We start from the raw sequence: 25,713 nt of genomic DNA, 5'->3' as shown, positions 1-25,713 counted from the left end.
CTGGGTTCTTATATTTATTTTTTTTAAATCCCTTGCAAAGTTTACCATAAACCTGCTGTATGACTTAATGGCAAGAACGTATTTTTCACTATACATGTTACCCGTTTGCTTTTATTTCGTGCCTATTGGAGAGTAAAGTTGGATGAGTCACTTTCATTTTTGCTTTTCATTAGTTTCACTTTCCTGTTCTCATGCCCTTATCTAAGGAGGTTAGGATCTGGGTTGCAAACTTAGCAAAGGAATACTTCCATTCACAGAATGTTCCATTGCCATGGAAGCATTTCTATTACTACTAAACTCTGCCTCCCCTATCTTCCGTCTTCCCAACACTCCCCTGTCTCCCTGACTTCTCCCGGTGTAATGTTTTAAGGAAAAATTCCTCTAGGGCAACCTAGTTGCCTTTTTCTTCACATCACAGCCTCCTCTGTGGGTTCTCCTCCCATTTAAAAATGTTTCCATGGGCTGAAGAACTCTTCCAAGTTGCTCACTTAGGGTATGTCTACACTACCACCCTAGTTCGAACTAGGGGGGGTAATGTAGTCAACCGGAGTTGCAAATGAAGCCCGGGATTTGAATTTCCCGGGCTTCATTTGCATGTTGCCGGGCGCCGTCATTTTTAAATGTCCGCTAGTTCGGACTCCGTGCCCCGCGGCTACACGCGGCACGAACTAGGTAGTTCGGATTAGGCTTCCTATTCCGAACTACCGTTACTCCTCGTGGAAGTTACGAGGAGTAACTGTAGTTATGAGGAGTAACTGTAGTTCGGAATAGGAAGTCTAGTCCGAACTACCTAGTTCGTGCCGCGTGTAGCCACAGGCACGGAGTCCGAACTAGCGGACATTTAAAAATGGCGGCGCCCGGCAACATGCAAATGAAGCCTGGGAAATTCAAATCCCGGGCTTCATTTGCAACTCCGGTTGCCTACATTACCACCCTAGTTCGAACTAGGGTGATAGTGTAGACATACCCTTATTGACTTTCCCTCTATGCTCAAAGGCAGGTGACTTTTGACTCCCATGATTTGATCTTCCATAGATCAAGAAACTTGAGAACCCTTCCCCCCCAACATTTCCTCTCTTTCAGATAGTTAAACTTACTTTCCCATTAGAGTGATTCCCACTACCTTTAAAAGATAGGGTTATACTGAAAATAAGGGAGGTTCTGAGTCTAATGTGCAAAACAAGGCACTATGGGTTAGAGACACAAAAGACCTGAGGTGTCCAAATCTTGGAATCACACCCCACTGGGATTCTCGCAACCACCACTCAGCTGTTGCCAAATGTTGTAGGTGCCAGAACTCAACCTGGACCTCCATTTTTTGCAGTTGATGTTCCCTAGGTACCTATGTTTCTGCCTCTGAGCATGTGCACTGCAGCCAATGCCAGAGTGCAGCACAAACTGGGGTGAGACAGGCATTTCCTTCACCTCACTTATCTGCAGGGCCTGTGCCACAGAGCAGGTCTAAGTTCTCCTATTAGATCAGGCCCCTCTAGATGAGCTAACCCAAAAAAGCCATATAGAGGGGAAAGAAAGAAGGGAGGAGGAGAACCTCCTTCAGAACTATTAGCCTAGAGCAGTGGTTCCCAGACTTTTCAGCATCACACCCCCCTTTCTGATTTTTGAAAAACCCTCATGCCTCTTCTCCTCCCTCCCCAAAAAGGGAACTGAGCAGGGCAGCAAAATTTGATGGGGGGGGAGGGGCTGGGTCGCCTCTCACCCCTGGAATTTCTTCACGCCTCCCAGCTTGGGAACCCATGGCCTACAGGTTGAAGCCTCAGCTGAGATAGGGGATATGTCCCATTCAGGTTCCCCCATTCATAGTTGGGAGATAGAAAACCCTGATAGTAACCCAGTTCCCTGCCCTACTGACTTGAAGTTAACCACAATGCAGCAGCTTCCTAAGGGGAGAGAGGAAGACCCACATCAGACTCTCCCATAATCCAACACTTACAGCACTCGCTGGAGAGGTGGAAGAGCCCTGATCAACCCCTTCTGCACCTCAGGACATCAACTAGAGGTATCTCAAACCCAATGACCAGGTTCTCGCCTTCTCCCATTACAATTGCACAATTGCTTCATGCCAAGAAAGGGCTTGCAGATGAGATCCCCAAGCAGAAGGTGGAATCTCCCTGGAGCCTGGTCTCAGGTGCCTATCTCAGGAGCTTAATACAACCCTGGTCTTGGTATGTCCCATCAGCAAGGAGATGCTGGCTTTCGTGAATCACATTCCGAGGCCTCTCTCTTCCTCCACTCATTGGATAGGGACCCTAAAGTACCACATTCAGGTTTTGCGAATCCCAGTAATTTTCTAGGGGCCTAGTAGTTAGGCATGGTAATTCACAGTATTGCCAAGCTTAAGTTTCTTTGGGAATCTGTCCCTGAGAGTTAGGACTCCTGGATTAGGAATGTTAAATTTAGTTTAATCAACTAATCGATTAGTCGATGGAATTTCCAGCCCCAGAAGCTAACCCCACTGTTGCTCTGCCTTTTAAATGTATTAAGAGCCAGCCAGTTATTAGCACATTTAAAAGGCTGATGCTCAGTGGGGGACCCAGCGTGAGCCAGGACAGCTGATTTCCACTGGCTCCCCACCACTGCACTTCTGTTTTTTTAAATGGTTCTGAATACGTTTAAAAAGCAGAGGTGCAGCATCTAGAACTGGGCATGAGCTGACTTGTGCCTGCTCCCTGCTAACCTCCTGCCTCCCCTCCGTGTCCCCTGCCTTTTAAGCCAGCTCCCCTAGCATTGGCTCTTGCTCCCCCACTGCTTCCTCCATCAAGCAACTGGTCAAGGGACTAAAGCCTATGCTTATCGGATAGTTGACTAGTCAACTAGTTGTTTAACATCCTTATCCTAGATTCCCTTTTTGACTCTGTAAATAATTCGCCTTGGGATATTTTAGCAACTCCCTTATTCCCTCTGGGTGTGTCTAGACTACAAGGTTTTTTCAGAAAAAAATGGCCTTTTTCGAAAAAACTTCCCCTGTGTCTAGACTGCTGCTGTGTTCTTTCAAAAGTAAATCAAAAGAACGCAGCAGTTTTTTCAACTGCGGAAAACCTCGTTTTACTAGGAATAACGACTTTTTTCAAAAGTGCACTTTCAAAAAAAGGCACAGTTGAATGCAAACTGTGATTTTTCGAAAGAGAGCATCCAGACTGCCTGGGTGCTCTCTTTTGAAAAAGACAGCTTGCTCTTTCAAATGTACTGGTTGTAGTCTAGATGCTTTTTTGAAAGAGGTTTTTTTGAAAGTATCTTTCGAAAAAGCCTCTTTTGAAAGAGGCTTGCAGTCTAGATGTAGTCTCTAGGTTTAATTTTGCACTTTTGTAAAATGGGCATAGCCCATTACAACCCTGCAATGCCTGGAAAGTCCAGAACAGGAGGCAGTACAAGCAGGAATAATAATTATTATTACCTGCTCACCAGGCAGGGGAGGGAGAGAGGGTTAAAGTTTAATTAATGAGTGTCTGCAAAGTGCTTTGAGGGACTCCATTGAAAGATGCTGTATAAAAGTGCAAAGTATTGTGAGAAAATAATGGAAACATTTTATAAATAATAAAAGAAGGGAAACTTTGGTTTTAGACGGTGTATATTCCTCTGCCCCCGCCCCGTTCCTTCTGCACTTGCTAGCACTGCATGGTTTCATATAGACATGGACTCCAATCTCAGCAAGTCCTATAGCCTGTCTCCTGTCACTCACCTGATTAAAGGTTCCACTTACATCCAAATGGTTAGAGCCAGGGCTCCGAGCCATTCATAAAACTCATATTGAAGGATTAGCTTTCACAAAGTTTGCCTTAATGATTATGCGCTCTATTGATCGGCGAGGGAAACTATAAAAATTGACACCAGAATAAACTTTGAAGGACTGCTCTTGCTCAGCAGAACTAGGATCAATTTGAATCGACTTGGATGGTAGGGAAGGGAGGGGGGGAAAAACCCTGTCCATTAGCTGTGTGCAATCCTGATTAACTAAATGTCTTTTTCTCTCTTATTGCTGTGATCTCATGGCAGAGCAGTGAGAGTGAGATTATAGGCACCGGTGTGAATTCTCTGATGATGTAAACAGTACATCCCTGCTACTACTGACCACTTTTGATTTAGGCAGGGGTGAAGAAACTCAGGACATATCTCTAAGGCTCAGGGCACCCCCACCCCGGAATTGGGCAGACTTCACTAGCACTCCAGTCCTCCTGCTGCCCTACCACAGGGCTGGAAGCACAAAATCTATTTGGCTAGGCCCCCCTAGGCTCTGGTGTGCAAAGAGAATGTGGGGAGTGTCTTTTTCCTCAGCTGGAGGCTACATCAGTGAGGGTTTTGTTTTGTTTTTGTTTTTTGTTTAGTTTGTTTCGGTTTGGTTTTGCTTTGTTTTTTGCCTATTACCCTGACTGATTTTTCTGTGGGACAGCGGTTCCCCCTCCCCCAGATTTTCTTTTTGCTTCTTAAAAATGTGATAAATGTATTGTTCATAAAAGCAAACAAATATTATTCATATATTAAGGGTAGGAATAGTGCATATAGCACATTAATAGAAGTCATTGCATTCTAATGGCAAGCCAATGCTAGCCCACTATATTTCAACCTCCAACTTCTGCTTAGGCAACTGCATTCAATATTGGGTTGTCCATTGCAGTCCCAACATGCAACTACTAAAAGAGCACACTGAATTTAGGATAGTTCAGTTTGCTCATGGCAGGTTGCATTTTGAAACTTAGAGGCTCTAAATTCCACTGCACTTCCACATGTAGCTTTCGGCCAACCCATTACTTCAGGATACCCATCCCCTGATCTTTTCCTCCTATGGTTTGGTCAAGACCATTCAGTTGCATCTAGCTATTATCAGCCCACTGCACTCTAAGGCTACGTCTACACTGCAGAGTTTTTGTGCAAAAACGGCTGTTTTAGTACAAAAACTCATGGAGTGTCCACATTACAAGTGCGTTTTTGCACAAGAAGAAATATAGTAGATTGTCAGAAGACAGGGCTTTTTTGCGCAAGAGTTATTCCTCTTTCTACGAGGAATAAGCTTTTTTGCGCAAGAGCTTCTGGCACAAAAAGGCGTGTGTGGACAGGCAGCAGGAAGGGGGTTTTGTGCAAGAACTGGCCTCCAGGAAAAAGCACACATGCTCTGGTGGACACTCCATAGAACTCATCACAGCTCTATAGTTCCTGTCTGCTGGCCCCTCCTTAAAAGTGCAGGCCCTGTGGACAAACCTCGCAGCAGGAAGCTGATCCCAGAGAGCAGCACCTCACCATGTGGCTCTCCCTGCCAAAGCCAGCATGGGGCATATCTGCCCCTGAGATCCTCCATGGGCCCCCTGCCCCTCATTAGGAGCAGCCCCAGGGGTCAGAGGACCCACCCAGGGGCACCAAGAGGCATGTACCCTTCTGGTCTGGTCTGGCGATCATTGAACAGGTCCAGAGTGTGGTTAAAGAATTGCAGATGGTGTATGTCCATGCCAGCAAACGCTCGGGGGCAGGACTGCTCGCCTGCCCCTACTTCCGGGAGCTCCGTGCCATCCGTAGGGATGTGGGGGATGAATCCCCATCCACCCTGGTGGACTCTGGGCTGCAGACCCCTGATGTGAGCCAGCGGGAACAGGAACAGGAGCAGGAGGGCGAGGGCCAGCTGGCTGTAGAAGCGGAGGAGGAGCCAGAGGAGCAGAGGGGCACTGTGACCCTGTCTTTGGAGCCAGGGCCCGGTAGCCAGGATGTCTCCTAGGTCTCCTCAGATGCCTGGGAGGGACCCTCAGGTGAATGGTCTCTGCGTCACTCACTTCAGAGGGCGAGGGAGGCGGGTGCATGAGGGGTGTCTCTCAGCGAGTGTCTCTCGGGCTGCTCCGGCTGGACACGGTGCGTGGTTTGCACACGTGCAACCTCGTGCAGCATTACTGTGTGGCACATGGATGCAGCAGGCAGCCCCTAAGAACGCCTGGGATCCTGGGGGGGAGGGACACCAGCTGGAAGCAGGCTAGCCACAAGGGCACAGGCCCGACCCCACACACCCTGAGGAGTGCAGCACACAGTACACAGCCATGCCTGCCCATGTGAGACAGCAGCCACACTCGTAGACAGTGCTGCAAGCCGCCCCTATGTGAGCAGCCCCCAAGGAGCCCCAGCTGCTCCCGGCTTCTCTGCCGCCCCTGAGGGGATCCCACTGTGGACGACACTTCCCTGGGCTGCTTATCTGTGGGCTCAGGGAGGGGCCAACAGTCCGCAGCCCAGAGGACCAAGCTGGCTGCTTTCCTGCCCCTCCCCGAGCCCACAGATAAGCGCAGCCCTCGGCTAGCCAGAGACAGCATCTCCACGCTCTAAGTCCTCCTCTGATGCCCTGCCAGCACTGCTTCCAGCCATCCTTAAGCCCTGTTCAGGGTCCACTCAATGTGGACTTGCTAGTTCGAATTAGCAAAATGCTAATTGAACTAGTTTTTAGTTCTAGACGCGTTAGTTCGAATTAGCTTAGTTTGAATTAACTAATTTGAACTAAGTTCGAATTAACGTTGTAGTGTAGACGTAACCTGGGGGAGACTGGGAAAAGGAGGTGGGAGAGGGGAAGAGAGAGGGTGGGAGAGGAGAGGGCAACTACAATGATGAGGGGTTTGGAACATGTCCCATATGAAGAGAGGCTAAAGAGACTGGGACTTCTCAGCTTAGAAAAGAGGAGACTGAGGGGGGATATGATAGAGGTCTATAAAAGCATGAGTGGGGTGGAGAGGGTGCATACAGAAAAGTTCTTCATTAGTTCCCATAATAGAAGGGCTAGAGGACACCAAAGGAAAGGAATGGGTAGCAGGCTTCAAACTAATAGAAAGTTCACAAAGCAAATAGTCAACCTGTGGAACTCCTTGCTGCAGGAGGCTGTGAAGGCTACAACTAGAACAGAGTTTAAAGAGAAGTGAGATCAAGTCATGGAGGTTGGCTCCATGGAGTGGTATTAGCCAGGGGGTAGGAGTGGTGTCCCTGCCCGAAGTTTGTGGAAGGCTGGAGAGGGATGGCACGAGACAAATGGCTTGGTCACTGTCTTTGGTCCATCCCCTCCAGGGTCCCTAGTGTTGGCCGCTGTCGGCAGACAGGCTACTGGGCTAGATGGACCTTTGGTCTGACCCAGTACGGCCATTGTAAGCTCAGGGCTCAGGGTCGGGGGTCTCAGTGGACCACCTTGATTTTCATGCACACCTGTTCCTGGGTGGCCAGGCTGGCAGCTCTCCTGCCCTAGACGGCCCCTTTCCTGTGCCTAGTGTGGAGGTCGTGGACGAGGTCCACGATGTCCGCACTAGCCCAGGTGGGTGCCCGCCTCTTGCAGTCCCGGCAAGCTCCTGGGAGCCGCCAGCCTGGTCCCGGGAAGAGGAGGAGGGCTGGGGGGCATCGGGTGGCTGGCTCAAGCCGTGCCAGGTGCAGGGTCTGCTGGCTGCGTGCTTGCAGGCTTGCACCTGGCACTGGCACCGTAGCCAGCCCGTGCCCCTTTAAGGGGTCTGGGGCCAGGAGGGGGGCAATAGAGTTTCCCTGGTGTTGGCCAGAGTGGCCACCAGGGCTAGCTGGGGAGGGCTACACACCCCTTAATTCGAACTAGTAAGTTCGAACTAGGCTTAGTCCTCGTAGAATGAGGTTTACCTAGTTCGAACTAAGCGCTCCGCTAGTTCGAATTAAGTTCGAACTAGTGGAGTGCTAGTGTAGCACCTATTAAAGTTAATTCGAACTAACGTCTGTTAGTTCGAATTAACTTTGTAGTGTAGACATACCCTTAGTGTACAATGAAGGTCCCTGTAAAGACAATGGAGAAGTGTTCCGTGCAAGGCCAAATGTTAGATTTAAAGCCGGCACTTTACAGCAGGTGCCCAGACATCTCAGGGGAGCACCAGAACATACCTGGTCTGGAGGCAGGCTGGCATAGTAAGGGAGGGTATGTCTACACTACAAAGTTAGTTCGAACTAACTTAGTTCGAATTAGATCATTCGAACTAAGCTAATTCAAACTAACGCGTCTAGAACTAAAAACTAGTTCGAATTAGCGTTTTGCTAATTCGAACTAGCAAGTCCACATTGAGTGGACTCTGAACAGGGCTTAAGGATGGCCGGAAGCAGTGCCGGCAGGGCATCAGAGGAGGACTTAGAGCGTGGAGATGCTGTCTCAGGCTAGCCGAGGGCTGCGCTTAAAGGGTCCCGACCCCCAACCCGGACATACAGTTCTAAGGGGTGCCCCGCTTGCAAAGAAATTCTGGTTTGGAGTGCCCTGAGTGCCCACACTGGGCACATCACAGCACTCGGCCATCAGCCCGGCTGCACTTGCCGCAGGCTGCCATCTGGAGAGAGGGGGCAATCGGGGGGCTGCAGGAGAGGTTCCACCCCCAGAAGCCCACAGAGCCAGCGCAGTCCTCCCCATCGGGGGCTCGTACCCCATTCCTCCCTCACCTCCTTCCACTTACCCTTCCCTAGCCCCCCTTCTTATTGATGTACAAAATAAAGATAACGTTTCTTCCAACATTGACTCTGTCTTTATTGAACAAAACTGGGGGAGACTGGGAAAAGGAGGTGGGAGAGGGGAAGAGAAAGGCTGGGTGAGGGGAGGGCAACTAACATGATCAGGGGTTGGGAACAGGTCCAAGATGAAGAGAGGCTACAGAGACTGGGACTGTTCAGCTTAGAAAAGAGGAGATGGAGCGGGGACAGAATAGAGGTCTCTAAAAGCAGGGGTTGGGTGGAGAGGGTGCATTCAGAAAAGTTCTTCCTGAGTTCCCATAAAGAAGGACTAGAGGACACCAAAGGAAAGGAATGGGTAGCAGGCTTCAAACTAGTAAGAGAAAGTTGTTGTTCCCAAAGCAAATAGTTAACCTGTGGAACTCCTTGCTGCAGGAGGCTGTGAAGGATACAACTAGAACAGAGTTTAAAGGGAAGTGAGATCAAGTCATGGAAGTTGGGTCCATGGAGTAGTCTTAGCCAGGGGGTAGGAGTGGTGTCCCTGCCCAAAGTTTGTGGAAGGCTGGAGAGGGATGGCACGAGACAAATGGCTTGGTCACTGTCTTTGGTCCATCCCCTCCAGGGTCCCTAGGGTTGGCCGCTGTCAGCAGACAGGCTACTGGGCTAGATGGACCTTTGGTCTGACCCAGTACGGCCATTGTAAGCTCAGGGCTCAGGGTCGGGGGTCTCAGTGGACCCCCTTGATTTTCATGCACACCTGCTCTTGGGTGGCCAGGCTGGCAGCTCTCCTGCCCTAGACGGCCACTTTCCTGTGCCTAGTGCGGAGATCGTGGATGAGGTCCACGATGTCCGCACTAGCCCAGGAAGGTGCCCGCCTCTTGCGGTCCAGGGCAAGCTCCCGGGAGCCGCCAGCCTGGTCCCGGGAAGAGGGGGAGGGCTGGGGGACATCAGGTGGGTGGCTCTGTGCCATGCCAGGTGCAGGGTCTGCTGGCTGGGTGCTGGCAGGCTTGCACCTGGCACGGGCACCGTAGCCAGCCCATGCCCCTTTAAGGGGTCCGGGGCCAGGAGGGGGGCAGACGAGTTTCCCTGGTGTTGGCCAGAGTGGCCACCAGGGAAAGCTGGGGAGGGCTAGCCTCCCACTAGTTCGAATTAAGGGGCTACACACCCCTTAATTCGAACTAGCTAGTTCGAACTAGGCTTAATCCTCGTAAAATGAGGTTTTCCTAGTTCGAACTAAGCGCTCCGCTAGTTCGATTCAAATTCGAACTAGCGGAGCGCTAGTGTAGCGCCTATTAAAGTTAGTTCGAACTAACGACCGTTAGTTCGAACTAACTTTGTAGTGTAGACATACCCGGACCTATCAAGAGCCTGCAGGTAGGAGGATGGCTTCCTGCAGTGTCTGGCACACGTGGCTTCCTAGGACAGTGCTACTTTCCCAACCAGGGCAGAAGACTGAAGGAAGGAGGGTGCAGGAAGGTGTGGGTCAGTTTCCCGCTACGTCTCCTGGGGACACTGCTTTTTTTTCTGCTTGCAGGAGGAGAGAAAGTGAAGTGGCACATGCAGTCTCCTAGGGAGAGTGCTAATAGGTTCACCCATCTCTTTCATGCAGATTGCCATGCATGATATCAGTCTTTTCCGCATCGCCATGAGCTATTGGGAGCAAATGCTAACTGAATATCACCGTAATCCTGGACCTTATGACGCTCTGCTTTGTGATTCCAAGGTGTCAGACCACTTCCTGGTGGCCTAGTGTGGGAAGGGGTCCTACCGTGGAGGCCGGCATAAGGTTGGCCTCTCTAAGAACCTTGTGAAAAGGACCAAAGAGTTCCTATGTGAGAGCTTCATGGAGATGAGCAGGCAAGACTTACACTCCATCTGCAGACACTTGAACAAGCTGTTCTGTGCTTCCATGCTGTGTAGGTAGAGAGAGAGATAGAGAGCGCGCCACAGCTCACACCCCATTGCCTAATCTCGTTTATAGTTAGACAACATTTGAGATCACACCAGAAGTGCCCTCCCCAGGCTTATCAATGGCCTGGGAGACCTACTGGGAGGACGGGACCAATTCCAGTGACATGACAAGTTGCAGGCTCTTGACCATGATCAGTTGGTTTGTCTCCTCCTCTTCTTTGTGCCCCTCCACCACCCCGCTCTCCTGCAGGCTGATGCCAGGCGTGTCTTGTCCAGACTCAACCACCACACTGGGGGAACTGAGCCTCCACCCCAGAATGGCATCCAGCTAGTCGTAGAAGTGACATAGGAGAGGTACTGCCCTAGAACATCTGCTTTTCTCCTTTGCCTTGTGGTATGGCTGGTGCAGCTCTTTGATTTTCACCCCGAATTGCTGGGCATTCCTAGAATATCCTTTTATCCTGAGGCAGGTAGTGATCCTGCCATAGATCTCGGTGTTCCTCTTGCTTGTCCTGAGATAACTGATAATATCAACTCCTTGCCCCCTCCACTCTTGCAAACACACCCACCTAGACAGTCCAGGCTGGTGCTCTTCTGAGCTCCTGGGAAGTGGAGGTCTGGGGAGCAGAAGTATTCACCATCATCACAGTGTTCCCCAGATTGCTGTAGGAACTCATGTCCATGTGTCCTGTCGTATGTTGCTCACGTGCAATGGGCTCACAAGAGTGGCCAGCTGGGATGGCTCTTCTACGGTGTCAGGATTTTTTGAGCTGAGCGGGAGAACAGTAGAAGTGGAAGTTCTGGCCAGAGCGGTCATAGTAGACTGCTGTGGGAGGCTCCCAGAGGCCAATGGCATCAAATTTCCAGCAGCACTGCATCTATACTAGTGTAATTTCAGCTATGCATGGTCCAGAAAAGCGTTACTTCTGGTGAAAAGCAAGAGTGCATGCATCAACTTCCATGACCCTTAATGGTGACACAACTAGCTTGGTAGGGTGGATGCATCACTTAGAAAATCGACTATGGGTAGCTAAATTGGGAGTAAAGTCCTAGTGTAGTTCAGACCTTGATGTTTTCAAACCAATATTGGCTGCCTTCCTGGAAGGCATGTTACAGAAACACAAGTTATTGAGCAAAATACAGAGGTAACTGGGTGAAGGGTTATGGCCGGTGATACACAGGAGGCCAGCCTGCATGATATAAAAGTCCCTTTTAGCCTTAAACTCTGTAAACCTATGGATACTGGGTTAATTCTGTGGCTATAATTGAAAATCCAGATAAAGTACAGATCTGTGCTCATCTACATTGTTGAAATAAAGCCATAAAAGGGAACCTTCTCCAACAAAAACAGTTAAAGAAATAGAAGCTAAATTCTCAAGAATAGGAATATTTGGAATCAGGTATTTTGGTAAGTAGAAGTAGATGAGCCAAACTAGAGTCTTTTAATATATGTTTTGGATGTTATGCTTTCCTGAAAATACCCTTTGGCATTAGTTCTCTTCCCAGCGTATTTTTAAAAAGTAGTTGAAAAAAGCTTTGAGGGATTTCAAAATATTTGTAATGGGGGAGGAGAAGAAATTTTCTAAAATTTAAGCAAGTTGTGCAGAGGACAAGAGAAATAGACCTATGTCTGAACTAAAAATAAAATAAATTGTAAAAGAAGTAATCTATAATGGACATAAATTGAATAAAGTTGGCCTAATTGCTGATCCAGATAAAATAAAACTATCGTTGAAATGCTCACTTCACAATATAAAAGTGGATAGAAAGATTTATGAGAATGCTAACTGATTTAGCAAAATACATTCCAAACATATCTCTGGTCAATAAATCCTTATGGAAACTGTTGGCATATGACATTCCTGGTATTGGACAGACAGACATTAACAGGCTTTTGAGTAGTTAAAGACATTTATCAAGAACAGTGCGGATTTAAAATATGACAATGTGACCAAGCCAGCTGCATTGTCAGTGGATGCACCGCTCTGCACCTGAGTTCCAGACATTTCTAATAATGTGCCTTGCACCCTGATAGTGGCATCTGACCATACCGATTTAGAACATGAGCACACTTGTTTGTATCCATATGTTCTGAAAGAAACAAATAGACTTTGAAATTCCCACCCTAGAGGATTTATTATGAGAATTAGATGCCCAAATCCCTTTAAAGCTGAAAGGCAATTCCATGCCTAAATCCCTTAGGCACCCTTGAAAAAAACTCAATGCTTAATTCCATTTTACTTTTTTTTTTAATGTTCAAAATATCATCCTTTACAATTCTTCTGTCCACCACATTTCATACCCTGTGAAATAATAATAAGCAAAAGCCATTGAGTAACTAGCCAAAATGGAGAACATTGCAATGGGGTGTTGGTGGTTGCAGGCTCCTTGGAATAATACAAGATCACTTAGACTGAGAATGGGAGATGATCACAAAGAGAAGCAGCATTTGAGCTTTTGGGATGTCAGCAGATAATGGTGTGAATATTTATCTTTCTAAAGAGAGAGAGAAAAAAGTACATTCCCCTTTGCAGTTGCCAGTGATAATGGATGCTGTGTGAGCTAAAAACCCAGCAGTTAAAAGCAACATTTATTATCACTCTATCTCACACCAGCAAATTTATGATCCCTTCCAGACCTGAAACATCAAAGCAGGAAGGAGTAGCAGCCTTCTCAGACCCCCACTTCCCACCCCCTTTCTTCTTTTCACATAGATGGCTTTATTTTTAAAGGGAGGAGAGCATTCAAACCAAAATCTCAACTTTGACCCTTCAAGGCTACTCCTAACTTACGAGGGCAAATAAGGAGCTAAAAGTTTTTCTTGTACCAAACCATAAATAATTCTTACATGCATCCACAAATCACTACAGGTTGGTGGCATAAATAGTGATGCTGGGTTTCTCTCTATGGGCAGTTCTCCAGGGGTTTGTAGGTTTGGGATGGAGGGTTGAAAAAACTCTTGCAAAATTGCCTTCCCCTCCAACCCTCTGCTCCAGACACTCAGGTATGTTTGGTTTATGTTTTATAATTCTCAGTGTCTGCAGTTAAAAGAAGTTCACATCCTTTTAGGGAGTTCAAAGGGGAAAAAATTGTCCCATATCTGCAATGCCATCTTCTGAGAGTCATTGACCGGGTTTTAAAGTGGGACCTTCAGCGTTGAAAACATGGGTCTCTTCCACTTGAATTGGAGGAACAGCTTCTCCAGTTAATAGCAATAGTAAACTTACCTTTTTAGGTGGATAGGCCATTAAAGGAGGACATGACACTCAATGCACCGCAGCCATCTGAAGTCTACCGGAGTTCAAATCTCTCTTGAGGTATCATTGGTTTTAATTATCAGAAGGGTTTGAACCAAAAGCACTTCAGGATCACAGAACAGACTTCTGTTTTAAAAGAAATAACATTATTAGCTGGTAACAGTAGTAGGCTGTTTCAGCTATTAGACGTGGGATACTATATTAATGTGGGTTATTGTATCATGTTTAATGTGGTCCTGTCAAAGCACCAGCCAAGAATGGGGCCCTGGACAAATGCATGTTTGTTAGCCAAAGGAGATGTGAGAGCACTCTATCCAGATGTTGTCTCACAGTACTACAATATCATGACACTGTGATGCATTGTCATGATGCAATGATTTTATTTGTCCCCAAAATAATTTGTGTTTCCATTTATGCCCTGCAAAAGAGACTTATTGGACACAGGATTGCTGGGTGCAAACAAGAGGATCCTGGGGGAAAAGACAACCACATGGGGATTACACTCCTCTGGGAGGTGATGGGTATTAATGTTAAAAGGAAAGAGCAGAGAACAGCTTGCTCACCAACGTGGAGATGGGTATACACCTACTAATTTGAATGGATTACTGCCAAACATGGCCTAATGCAGGGATGAACCAGGGCCCTTAAACTGCTCTCTGGTCCTGCTATGAAACATTCTAGAAGCTGGACTGCCAGGGTCTGCCCCAGATTTTCAAACCTGGGAGTCTAAAGTTAGGCCCTTAAACCAATTTTCAGTCTCTCAAAAAGTGGCCTGATTCTCCTAGGTGCTGTGTGCCAAGCCAATGACCTGAGGGCACCATTAAATGCCAGGGCAGTTGTTTAGGAATGGAAGACTCTAAGGGTATGTCTGCACTACCCTCCTAGTTCGAACTAGGAGGGTAATGTAGGCATACTGCACTTGCAAATGAAGCCCGGGATTTGAATTTCCCGGGCTTCATTTGCATAAGTGGGGAGCCGCCATTTTTAAAACCCCACTGGTTCGAACCCCGTGCAGCGCAGCTACACGGGGCACGAACTAGGTAGTTCGAACTAGGCTTCCTAGTTCAAACTACCTAGTTCGTGCCCCGTGTAGCCGCGCTGCACGGGGTTCGAACCAGCGGGGTTTTAAAAATGGCGGCTCCCCGCTTATGCAAATGAAGCCCGGGAAATTCAAATCCCGGGCTTCATTTGCAAGTGCGGTATGCCTACATTACCCTGCTAGTTCGAACTAGTGGGGTAGTGTAGACATACCCCATGTCACCAAAGGAAGACAGGTGTTGGAGTTAGGAGCCTAATGGAATTTGGCTCTTTCAAAACACTCAGCATTATGTGTCCAAATGTGGATTTACCCAAGGTTGAAACATTTGGCCTTGGCCTTCTAGCTTGTCTTTGGCTGCTGAAAGCCCACCTCCTCCTCTCCCCCCCACCCCCACTTCTAGCCCCACTAGCACCCCATCATTAGTTCACTGAGGAGGTTCAAAGATTCAGGCAGATATCTATTGGGAACCCAGTGGATAATTATAAAGTATGATAAAATCATCAGCTCCAACTAACTGCTTCCTCTGACTGCAGCCTGCTTATTTACACAAACAATAGTAGGCACAGTGAGTAAACAGAGTGGCAATAATGTGCATGAATAAAAAAACACAACTGCTGGAGACACCCATCTAAAGGAGATGCACATTATTAAGGCTATTGATGTCTGGCCTCTACTGCTTTTTGCTCTTTTCCCCACCTCAGGGAGAGATTTCTCTCTCCCTTCTAAGGATTTTTCTCCAAAGCTATAAACACACTCAATGTTTTTGCTGGACACTGCACCTTGATTTGAGAGGATTAGGAGACTCTCCCCTCAACACAATGCAGTGCAGACATAGCCTATATGTAAACCCAGGTCTGCGGATTTAGTGTTTCCTAGCTCACTCTTGAGAGTCCACTCTACATTGTGAACATGGCTGTCACAGCTGTGCTACATGCCCATATTGCACTACACAGATCATCGGACCCTACTCAGCAGCTTGAGCTGTGTCCACATTGCACAGTGAGGGTATGTCTAGACTACATGGCTCCATCAACGAAGCCATGTAGATGAGTTTACTAGACATAGGAAAATGAAGCGGCAATTTAAATAATCGTTGCTTTATTTACATCAAAATGGCCGCCACGCTGTGCCGATAAGTAGTCTGGAAGCTCTGCAGTCAACAACGGAAGCCTTTGTCGACTGCTTCATTATGCCTAGTGGAATGAGGTTTACCGGAGCGGTTGACAAAGGCTTCCGTTGTTGACCGCAGAGCGTCCAGACTACCGTGCTGTGCTGACAAACAGCTGATCGGCACAGCGCAGCGGCCATTTTGATGTAAATGAAGCGGCGATTATTTAAATCTCCGCTTCATTTCCTATGTCTAGTAAATTCATCTACATGGCTCCGTCGATGGAGCCATGTAGTCTAGACATATCATGGTAGACCCATGTAGTCTAGACATACCATGGTAGACCAAGTCTCAGTGGGGCTTAGGCTCTGACCTATCCCCTTAGCAGGGTTTTTGTACCTCAATTCTGAGTGCTTGCTGACCCAAGTCAGACTGATTTATGTGTGACTGGAAAAAGGATTTGGTATCCAACCTGAGTCAGGGCCTGGGCTTAGGGTATGTCTGCTCTGCACTTCAACAAAAGACCACAGCCTGGTCATAGATGACTTGGTCTTGTAGGACTTGGACGGCAGAGCTAAAAATCACCATGGAGATGTTTGGACTTAGGCTGGAGCACAGGCTCTGAGACTCGGTTGAGGGTGGGGGACTCAGAGCCTAGTCTCCAGCCCAAGCCAAAATGCATACATTGTCATTTTTAGCCACACAACCTGAGCCAATTGATTCAGGCTCTGAGACACAATGCGTTATAGAGTATCCATAACATGCAGTGTAGACATACCCGAAGACCTCATTCCCATCACACCTGCACACCAATGACTTATTCTCCTGATCTCCCTGTAAGGACGTGTTCGCAAGCCCATTCATTTCACAGATTGGGAACTAAGGCACAGAGAAATTAAATACCCATGATTATAATAGAAGCCATGGACAGAGCCAGGAATGGAACCTATGTCTCTCTTCAGCATCCTAAACCAGTACCTTAGGCATAAGGGCCATCATTCTAAATCACACAGTGCCTATGACACATGCTACTTCTGTTGGGTTCAAAAGGATGCAGGCAGCAGCCAGTAACAGGCTCCTGCTGGCTTGGAGCCAGAACCCGTCTGGCATACTTCATTCAGGGAGCAGGTTTCTGGTTTCAAAAGGAGCCGAGACAAAGTTGCTTTCCATCAGTCACAGCCTTTTTAACAAAACTGAGAGATTTTTCTCCTCAAGTAAAGCCATAAATCAGGACATCTCCCGAGGTTCTTCTCCCCCCCCCCCTTTGGGTTAACATGCCCTCCTTCCCCTTTCCACCCCTCCAGACTTGCTTCATAAACATTAGCTTTCAAGCATCTTTCCCCCAGAGGAAATACCATAAACATCATGTTAAATATTTAGAGCAGGAAACCACCTCACTTTTCTAGCTACATAAAAACTACCTTGGGAGGGTGCATTTTCAGTTCTTATTTATTTCCTTTCCTTTTGCAGATCACTTCAATAATCAAGGAGGTGTTGGTTGTCACGACAGTGGTATTAAATGCTATTCCAACCTCAGCACAGGCAGTGCCACTGGATGGCTCAAGTATGGAAATTTCTGGCAATATAACAGCAAAAGATCCTGGATCCTAGATGAATACCGCTACTGGGCTACAGAGGGGAAAATGCAGGTGCCCTGAACTGTGACAGCTACCTCAAAATATTCTGCTTGATGTGGGATTTTTGCACGTGTTGTGTGGTCAACATTGTGCTGTTACAAGGCTTAGCGGGAGAAATAAGCAATGGAGAATTAAGGCCACTTTACATGAATGAGGGATTTAATGTGCTTTAATGGGACACCTTTAGTTAGTTCATCTTGCCTAAGTTTCTCTTATAGACAAACCCCAAGACTCATTGGCTGAGTGGCTGTATGTAGGTCTAAGTATCCAACCAGCAACCAGATAAACTTGTGTTAAAGGAAAAGGAATGGTGACACAAGTCTTGAACCAAGGCTCATGGAAGGCAATGGTGGTGTCTGTGGTGGGAAAGTTGTGTGAAAAGAACAACACGGTGTAGGGCATCATTTCATATAGTCTGATCTTTACACTGCTTTGAAAACTCCATGTTTCACCAAATCATAAGGGCTAGAGATGAAGACTCATTAGGTGATGGGTCCCAAGGTGTGTGACCCTCTCCCTGTGCATAATACATTGTCTAGTACTTTATGCTGTCTAATTGTAAAAGTCCTGGCCGATGAGGTTTCTCTTGGGAGACTATTTCACAATAAATTGACTGTTGCGAGGTTTTTCCATGACACACAAACTGAATTTTTCCCATTCTTAATTCCAGCCTACTCCTCCTACCACCATTCCTTCTCTCTTTTTACACCCTTTAAATACTGACACCTTATGTTCTCAGTACATGTCACTTATCAAACTGTATATATTCAGTTTTTAATTTTTCATCCTAAATCAATGCTGTTCAGTGTACCCTGTAAGATGAATGGATGGGCAGCCGCCCAGAAGAGATTCAAATTCTGCCCAGGTGTTTAGCAAAGCTTCCATCTCGCCCACAGCCAGCAACATTTGTTTCTACTGGTGGTGCACATCTGCACATGCTTCAGTGCACATAACAAAATTTATTCTGCATGTTGATGAAAAAAATTAGAAGGAAATTGGTGCTGCTCCCTAATAATGATGTTATTCTTTCCTGGATTTCAAAATTTTGGTAACATTATGCCCCAAACAGAATGAAGCAGGCCATATATAATTGCACCAAAGTCATAAAGGAAGAAATAAGATGTGATGTCTCTACTTATGCAGCCCTAAATTGCTATTTTCTTCCATATTATATTGCACATTCATGCCTAATTTGTTTTCCACCATCATCCCTTCATCTTCCTGGTTGATACTTGCACCTATGCTACCGAGCTAGGACAATGACTATTTTACTCTGAGGGTTCCTGTTTGTAATTGATGATGTTACTTAGGAGGGTTTTAAGGGAAGCAATGTATCCTGGGTAGGAGTAGAAATTGTAGGAAAGAATTAGCAATTTTGCTTTGATGATGCATCTTTTGCCCCTGAACCTGTTACTAACAAAAGCAGCTTTAGATGATTATCCATCCTGCATTCCTCAGGCTTGGCTAATACCACACAAGATAATATTGACTCTCTAGAGTTATCTTCTATATGGAACAGAAATATCAAAATGATCCCACAGTAGACACATCTAGAGAAATATTGGAGAGAGCCCAGTCAATTGTTTCTTCACTATGACCCACCAGTTTTTTCCACCTGTTTCCCCCCCAGTTTTTTCATATACATATGACATTCCAGCTCCAAATCTAACATTCCAGCTTTAAATCTAACAGAAAGGCGCTTTCACTTTTTCAGAATAGCTCTTCTACTGATGTGTCTTTTGAGGACTGTAGGAACATCATTATCCTCTAGTCAGTTTAAGCAGTGTACTGTATATGTGCCATTTTAAAAAATGAAATGCTGGAAGCATTTCTGGGCTGAGGAGATCTTGCCAATGCAACATACTGCCTCGGTATGGCACTGCATGGTCAATTACAGATGGTAAACCACATGCTGGAAATGTACCAATCCCGGATGCCCACAAAAGCCAAAAATTAAAAGGGTGTATCCTCAGTGGATAGCCAGCTACTCCTGAGACCCTGCCTTCCCCTGTGGGGGTTTCATAAAGCTTTCAAATGCATGGCCAGCTACATCTTGCACAGAGCTGGCCAGTGATCTAGGAAACTCTTCAATTATAGATGAGCACCAATAAACAGCCAGTGATTTGCTGGAAATTATGAGATGTAAATAATTGAGAAGGAGGGAGCTCGCCCAGAGGTATCCTTCTCTCTTGCTGATTCATCTTAATGCATTTCCTTGATGCAACTCCCTTCTGTGTACCTATTGCAGTAGAGAGCAGTGAGATAATACCTTTGAAGAATATGCCTGCCAGTGTGTACACATTGTTATTAGTATATGAACATCTGACAAATTGAAAAGTGCCAGTGAAGAGAGTTAACTCACTGGCCTGACTCTCATCTCATACCACAGTCAGCTGGTGGTAATTCTTCTTCAATTGCTGGGATACCCCAGTATCAATAGAAAAAGATTCAGGTCTGGGGGAGAGAAGCTGCACAGCAAGGTCTTTACACAGCAGATTCAGATCTCTAATCCAAGAAGCAGTAATTAAGGAGATTAGCCCTCAGACATGCAATGGTCTGCTCTTCAGACAGGGTCTTTCCAAGAGTGTAAAGGGCTAACTTCAGAAGCTGGACTTCTATTCCAGACAGACTCCTTTTAGGATGGCAAATTCAGGGAGCATTTCAAGGAGATTATCCCTCAGGTGATGCGGACACTTCCTTCCTGAAGCAAAGGCTGCAGAGCCAGGACTGCAGGACTGAATCCAAAGAGATGAGACTGGAGCTCTAAGTCACAGACAGTGGGGCCCAAGGGCAGCACTTTTAGAGAGTGAAATGGTTTGCTTTCAGGCAGTAAATCCCCTGTTTCTGGCAGTTGGGACTTGGAATAGTTCCAGAGGAAAAAGGAAAATCACAAGAACAAACCAATATTCTTACTTTTGTCACATGTTTGGAAAGTTGGTAATAAGAGAATATTTCATTGGAGGCAATACAAGATTTCTCTGCTCCTGGGTCAGAGCTGCCGGGAAACACAAGTAGAAGAAGTGCAGATAAGAACACAGAACTTGCAATATTGGATGAAAGAGACCAATCTCCAAGCCATCTTTAACAGTGACCACTACTAGATGCTTTAGAGAAGGGCTACTCAACTTTGGAAGCCCTGGGGGCCACAATGATACTCATAGCATATGCCAAAGGCTGCAACTTAAGTGTGGTTACATATACAGGCAGTCCCCGGGTTACATGGATCCGACTTACATCAGATCCCTACTTACAAACGGGGTGAGGCAACCCCGCACTAGCTGCTTTTCCCCCAGCAGACCAGGGAGACGCGAAGCTAGCGCCGCCCCTCCCCCCCCCCCAGAAGACTAGGGAGACGCGGAGCGGCTTTTCTCAGCAGATACCTCAGCTTGAGAATAAAGGACTGAGGGAAGTGAGGTGTGGGAGGATAAAACTGAGCTCTGGAGAAATGTTTGGCTAGAGTTTCCCCTACAATATGTACCAGTTCCGACTTACATACAAATTCAACTTAAGAACAAACCTACAATCCCTATCTTGTACGTAACCCGGGGACTGCCTGTACATGCAAATATATATGCAAACAGCTTATTTCACTCTGATGGGCATGAATACAACGATTAAGACTTAAGCTGTGGTGCCAGACCCAAAGGAGGCCAGTGTGAGCCAGTCAGCACCTCAGGCTCTGCCCACAAGGCTAAGCAACCAGCACTTCCCACAATGCTCCAGCACTCTCCGCACCTCCTTCCTGGCAGCTAGAAGAGCTGACATCCCGTACCCATCTGTTCCAGCCAGCCTGGCCACTTGCATCTTTCAGTGCTCACCCTGCCTGATAGACGCCTCGCCGTTGTGGAGGATGTTCCTAGTGGAGGCCATGTTCAAAGGATCCCACCCATGGCTGCATGTTGAGCTCAACGTAAAACCAAACCTCACCATGGGCCACAAACAAAAGGGTCGTTCGTGTGCTAAGTAGCCCTGCTTTAGAGGATAGTACAGGAAGAACTGTCATAAACAGTTATGGCTAACCCTACCCATAGAGGACATTTCTTCCATGCCTCCTGCCTTGAAGTATGAAGGTTCATTTCTCATAGGCATAGTTATCCTGTTTTGTATAACTATAGATATTCTCATTATCCATACAGAATTCTAATTCTGCTTAGCATTCTTCTCCTTCTCAATAGTAATGTATAGCAAATTTTTCCACTGGCTAAATAATGTCTTATGTTTAAGAGTAATTCCATATTGCCTTCATTTGCATTGAGTTGTCTTGCTCTTGCATTAAACAAGAGTGCTTAAGTTACTTCCTCCACCCCATTTATCATAGTGATAGAGATGCAGCCATGTTAGTCTGGTGTAGCTGAAACAAAAGACAGAACTATGTAGCACTTTAAAGACTAACAAGATGGTTTATTAGGTGATGAGCTTTCGTTCATTTTTTTAATTGTATCACTTTGGTATATATGGTTGTGCCAATTTTCTTCCACGTATTGATGTGAGGAAGTGGGTCTGGCCCACGAAAGCTCATCACCTAATAAACCATCTTGTTAGTCTTTAAAGTGCTATATAGTTATGTCTTTTGTTTCACCCATTTATCATGTTATGTCCCCATATCACATCAAAGACAGCTAGGCTAATGAAGAAAACCTTTTGCAGGAGCTATTTGGTCATATGTGTTAATGAATTTATTTTGAGTGTGTGTGTGTGTGTGTGTGTGTGTGCGCGCACTCTCTTTTGTAGTTAATTTGTAAGAAAATTAGTGCAATGGAATATAGAAGTATAAGTACTTGTGGATGGTGCAATTCAGCATCTCTACTCACCTACACCCCTAGACCAAACCCAAGGTCTATATACTTTTTCATCCTCCAAAACAGGGTCTAAAGTAGGACTTTTCTAAACCTATGGATGAATTTTACCCCCAATCAGTGAATTTTAAGATCTCAAATATTTGTATCAATCAAAATTTGCCCCAGAAACCTGGTAGTGAGAGTTACACAACTGGGGAGCAGAAGCAGCCTTTGAGAGCCATGCAATATGGTTTAAATAGCATACAATAGAATAAGCCAGATTCAAATAACACCATGCAAATTACAATCTGCCTGGAGACACCCTGAAAAAATAGCAAGCAACCAAACAGGTTAAATAGGAAGAATCAGTCTTTTGCTATTAAATATTCACTCTGCCTTAATTCCATAGCATACCTCTCATCTGCCTATTCATGTCTGTTCAGTGATTGACATTTATAGTGGTTTCCTTACACAATAGCAGTACACATTCTCTCTAGCATCTACCACTCCAATTTCCTGTACCTTGCACCTGCACTTCATTCTTGTCCCCTGGGGATCATGAGATGTGTAGTTCAAGGTTTATCTTGTAAACTACGAGGTATTATAGCTAGAGGGACACAAATAAAAGAACGTTTATGATATCCCTCCTGTAAAATTGGTCATATGTGATTCTGAATGACACTGTAAGTGTGAATACATTTCTGGCTGAAAAATATGGGTATGGGTGGACAAAAAATATTTGCAGATGTGCGTCTGTGTCAGTGAATTGTTTTCGTCAAAAGAATGAAAGAAAGATCAGAACTGTTGGGACAGTTTAACATTTCAGAAAGAGCTTTGGTTTTAAAATATCCCTCAATTTTGTTTAAAAAAACTTAAAACAACTTAAAAATTATACTTCAGTGGATCCAAAGCTAATAATTTTTCTCCATTTTTTTTGCTTCAGCCACAGGACTGTAAAAGATCACAGCTCTATTTGCACAGCTCTAGTCATCTGCTATATTGTCCCAGTGATTCATAAGACAATACTTTTTCCTATGTACAGATAAAAATAAACAATAAAATTCTACACAAAGACGCATGGAGGGACAGACAGTCAAGCAGACAATAAGCTTCTCTATTATGTGTTTGTACAGTGCCTAACACAGTAATCCAATGCAAACAAATCCAATGCAACTAATCCAATGGCTCCTAATCCAATGCAAACAAATAAACAAATCACGCTAATGATGAATGATATGGCATGGTATAGCTAACAGTGCAGATCAAATATGGGGCTAATCCTATATAAATCCATATATAAGCAATAATCAGGATTTTCCAACAGAAAATATATTTGTCACATATATTTGTTACCTCTTGCTGCTTCCAAATACAAAATAGTGAAGATCTGGCAGTAACCGAGCTATGGGGAGAGCTAGAGAGGAGGGGAGGGGAAATACGGAGACCACAAGAAACAAAATATCTTCCTGCTCTAATGAGGTGGCTGAAGAAGGAAGCATGGAGCTGGCAGTGTCGGAGGCCAGCATCAAGGGCAGGATGGGCTGATGAAGTCTGAGTAGATGCCACAGCTCGTAGCTTTTAAGATTCAAGCAAACAGCACAAAGGGACATGGAACTAGGGCTCTATATGCAGATTTTGCTCTATTACATTTCTGAGCTGTTTTTCCTCTTTTCACTCCCAGCGACGGAAGACGCCAAAGCTGTTAAATATCAAGCATGCATAATGGGAATCCCAGAAACTGGGGGAATAGCCAGGATTCAAGGATCTGTCCAGAGAAGAGCAGACGGAGGGAGGAGGGCGAGGGGAGATGGAAGAGGGGGGAGAAAGAGAATCAAGCACAGAGAGGGAGGGAGGCTAAGAGGGGAAGAATCAAATCCATAGCTTCTCACTTACTCTAGGTTTTCTTGGGGCCTCAGTTTGGTGATATCAGCATTACTTCTTGTTGTTAAAACGATGCCTAGGAACTGACCAAGAATGGGGCTGTATTTGGCAGGCATTGTACAGACACCTGCCTTTTGTTCTATGGTCTCCCAAACCCATGGGTTCTGTGGGCCAAGAGATAAAGGGGGGCTTCTGTCATCAGCATGCATTTTTCTGTGGCACCCTGTAACAACACCATTGCCATGTGTGGTGTTTTGGACCCTGATTTGCAGCATATTGTAGCTCATTTTGATAAAGACACTGCTTTCTCAGGGCTAAGGTCTGTCACTGAAGAACAGACCCATACTAGGAGCTCCATGACAGGGAAGTACACTAGCTAGTACTGCAAGTTGTGTTTCTTACCTATCTCATAGAGGTGGAAGGGACCTTTAAAGGTCATTGAGTCCAGTCCCCTGCCTTCACAACAGGATCAAGTTCCATCCCTGACAGATTCACCCCAGATCCCTAAGTGGCCCCCATCAAGGATTGAACTCACAACCCTGGGTTTAGCAGGCCAATGCCCAAACCACTGAACTATGCCTCCCATACTTGCTGCTGTGTGTCCCCCCCCCGTACTTGCTGCTGTGTGTCCCAAGATTGAAACAGCTTCCTGACCCCTTGGCAAGCAATTCAAGGCTATGTCTACACTGGCGGGTTCTTGAGCAAGAATGGCCATTCTTCTGCAGAGCGTCCACTGTGCCTGCCCACTTTTGCGCAAGAATATTTACAGTAAAGCGTGGGAAGAGAGGGATTCCTGCACGAGAGCTACGCTCTTTTCTTACAAGCGTAAGCTCTCTTGCACAAGAGCTCTTGCGCAAAAGGGCAGTGTGGACACGCGGCAGAGGTTTCTTGTATAAGAGAGCCTATGGCTAAAATGGCCAGAGGAGCTTTCTTGTACAAGAGAACATCCACACTGCCATGGATGCTCTGCACAAAAGCACATGGCAGTGTGGACGTGTTCTTGCGCAAGAACACACTAGTGTAGGCATAGCTCCAGAGAGCAGTTGACGCTCGGGATACCACAAAAATAGTATTTGGCTCTGCAGAGAGGTTCCTCATATTTTCACCTTCTTACAAGGCCCCTAGCACTTATTTCTATTTGCATAATAATATGGCTCCTATCCAAGCACCTCACAAGCAATGATTTTACCCTTGCAGTGTCTCTGTAACAAGCTGCATGGAACTTGGAAGGAAGGACACTTGCTGCAGAAGTGATGAGTTTGGAGGTCAGAAGTCAGTGTGCACCTAGCAATGGATGCTAAGCTACAGTTACAGCAACTCTCGGTCAATGGTTAGTTTAATAAAGAGCTCATTTAAATAGGAGTGGAGTTCTCATGTTATTACTCAGCATGTAATACATGAAGCTGGCAGAACAAGGATTGTCATTTTACAACTGGGGAAACTGAGGTACAGGGTAGCCTAAGACAGTGACTAGCCCAAACTCATACAAGAAGTCTGAGGGGGAGCCAGGTTTTAAGCCAGACTCCCTTTATTATTAGCATTGCTGACCCCATATGTTCCAAAATAATGAGCGGCCCTCCAAATCACGAGATTAAACACTATATTAAAATGCTATGCCATCAAGCCCTGTTGTCAGCTTGTTTCTGCAAATGGGGGATTTGCTTACTTTTCCTGATTGATTAAAAAATAA

General features: G+C 46.0%; 1 protein-coding gene across 3 annotated transcripts in view; it reads left to right on the top strand.

Annotated features, from left to right (window-relative positions):
• The window catches only part of LOC142818475 (uncharacterized), a 44,810-nt gene extending 19,356 nt beyond the window's left edge, over window positions 1-25,454 (top strand). Inside the window, exons 2-3 of one of the 3 annotated variants that reach the window (XR_012895955.2) lie at window positions 17,198-17,376; window positions 23,086-23,316. Coding sequence is in view for 1 of the 3 variants with exons in the window: in XM_089775224.1 (XP_089631350.1) it covers window positions 17,198-17,376; window positions 25,221-25,277 (236 nt within the window). In the remaining 2 variants the exon portion in view is untranslated. Of the gene's footprint in view, window positions 1-17,197; window positions 17,441-23,085; window positions 23,317-25,220 lie in introns of those variants that run through there. The other 2 variants (XM_089775224.1, XR_016348350.1) reach the window with 2 other exon arrangements.
• The last annotated feature ends 259 nt before the right edge of the window (window positions 25,455-25,713 follow it).

Source organism: Pelodiscus sinensis, chromosome Z (genome assembly GCF_052426305.1).
Source record: "Pelodiscus sinensis isolate ZL-2025 chromosome Z, ASM5242630v1, whole genome shotgun sequence".
NCBI lineage: Eukaryota > Metazoa > Chordata > Testudines > Trionychidae > Pelodiscus > Pelodiscus sinensis.
The sequence above is the reverse complement of the archived record's forward strand: the minus strand, read 5'-3'. Positions and strand labels throughout refer to the sequence as shown.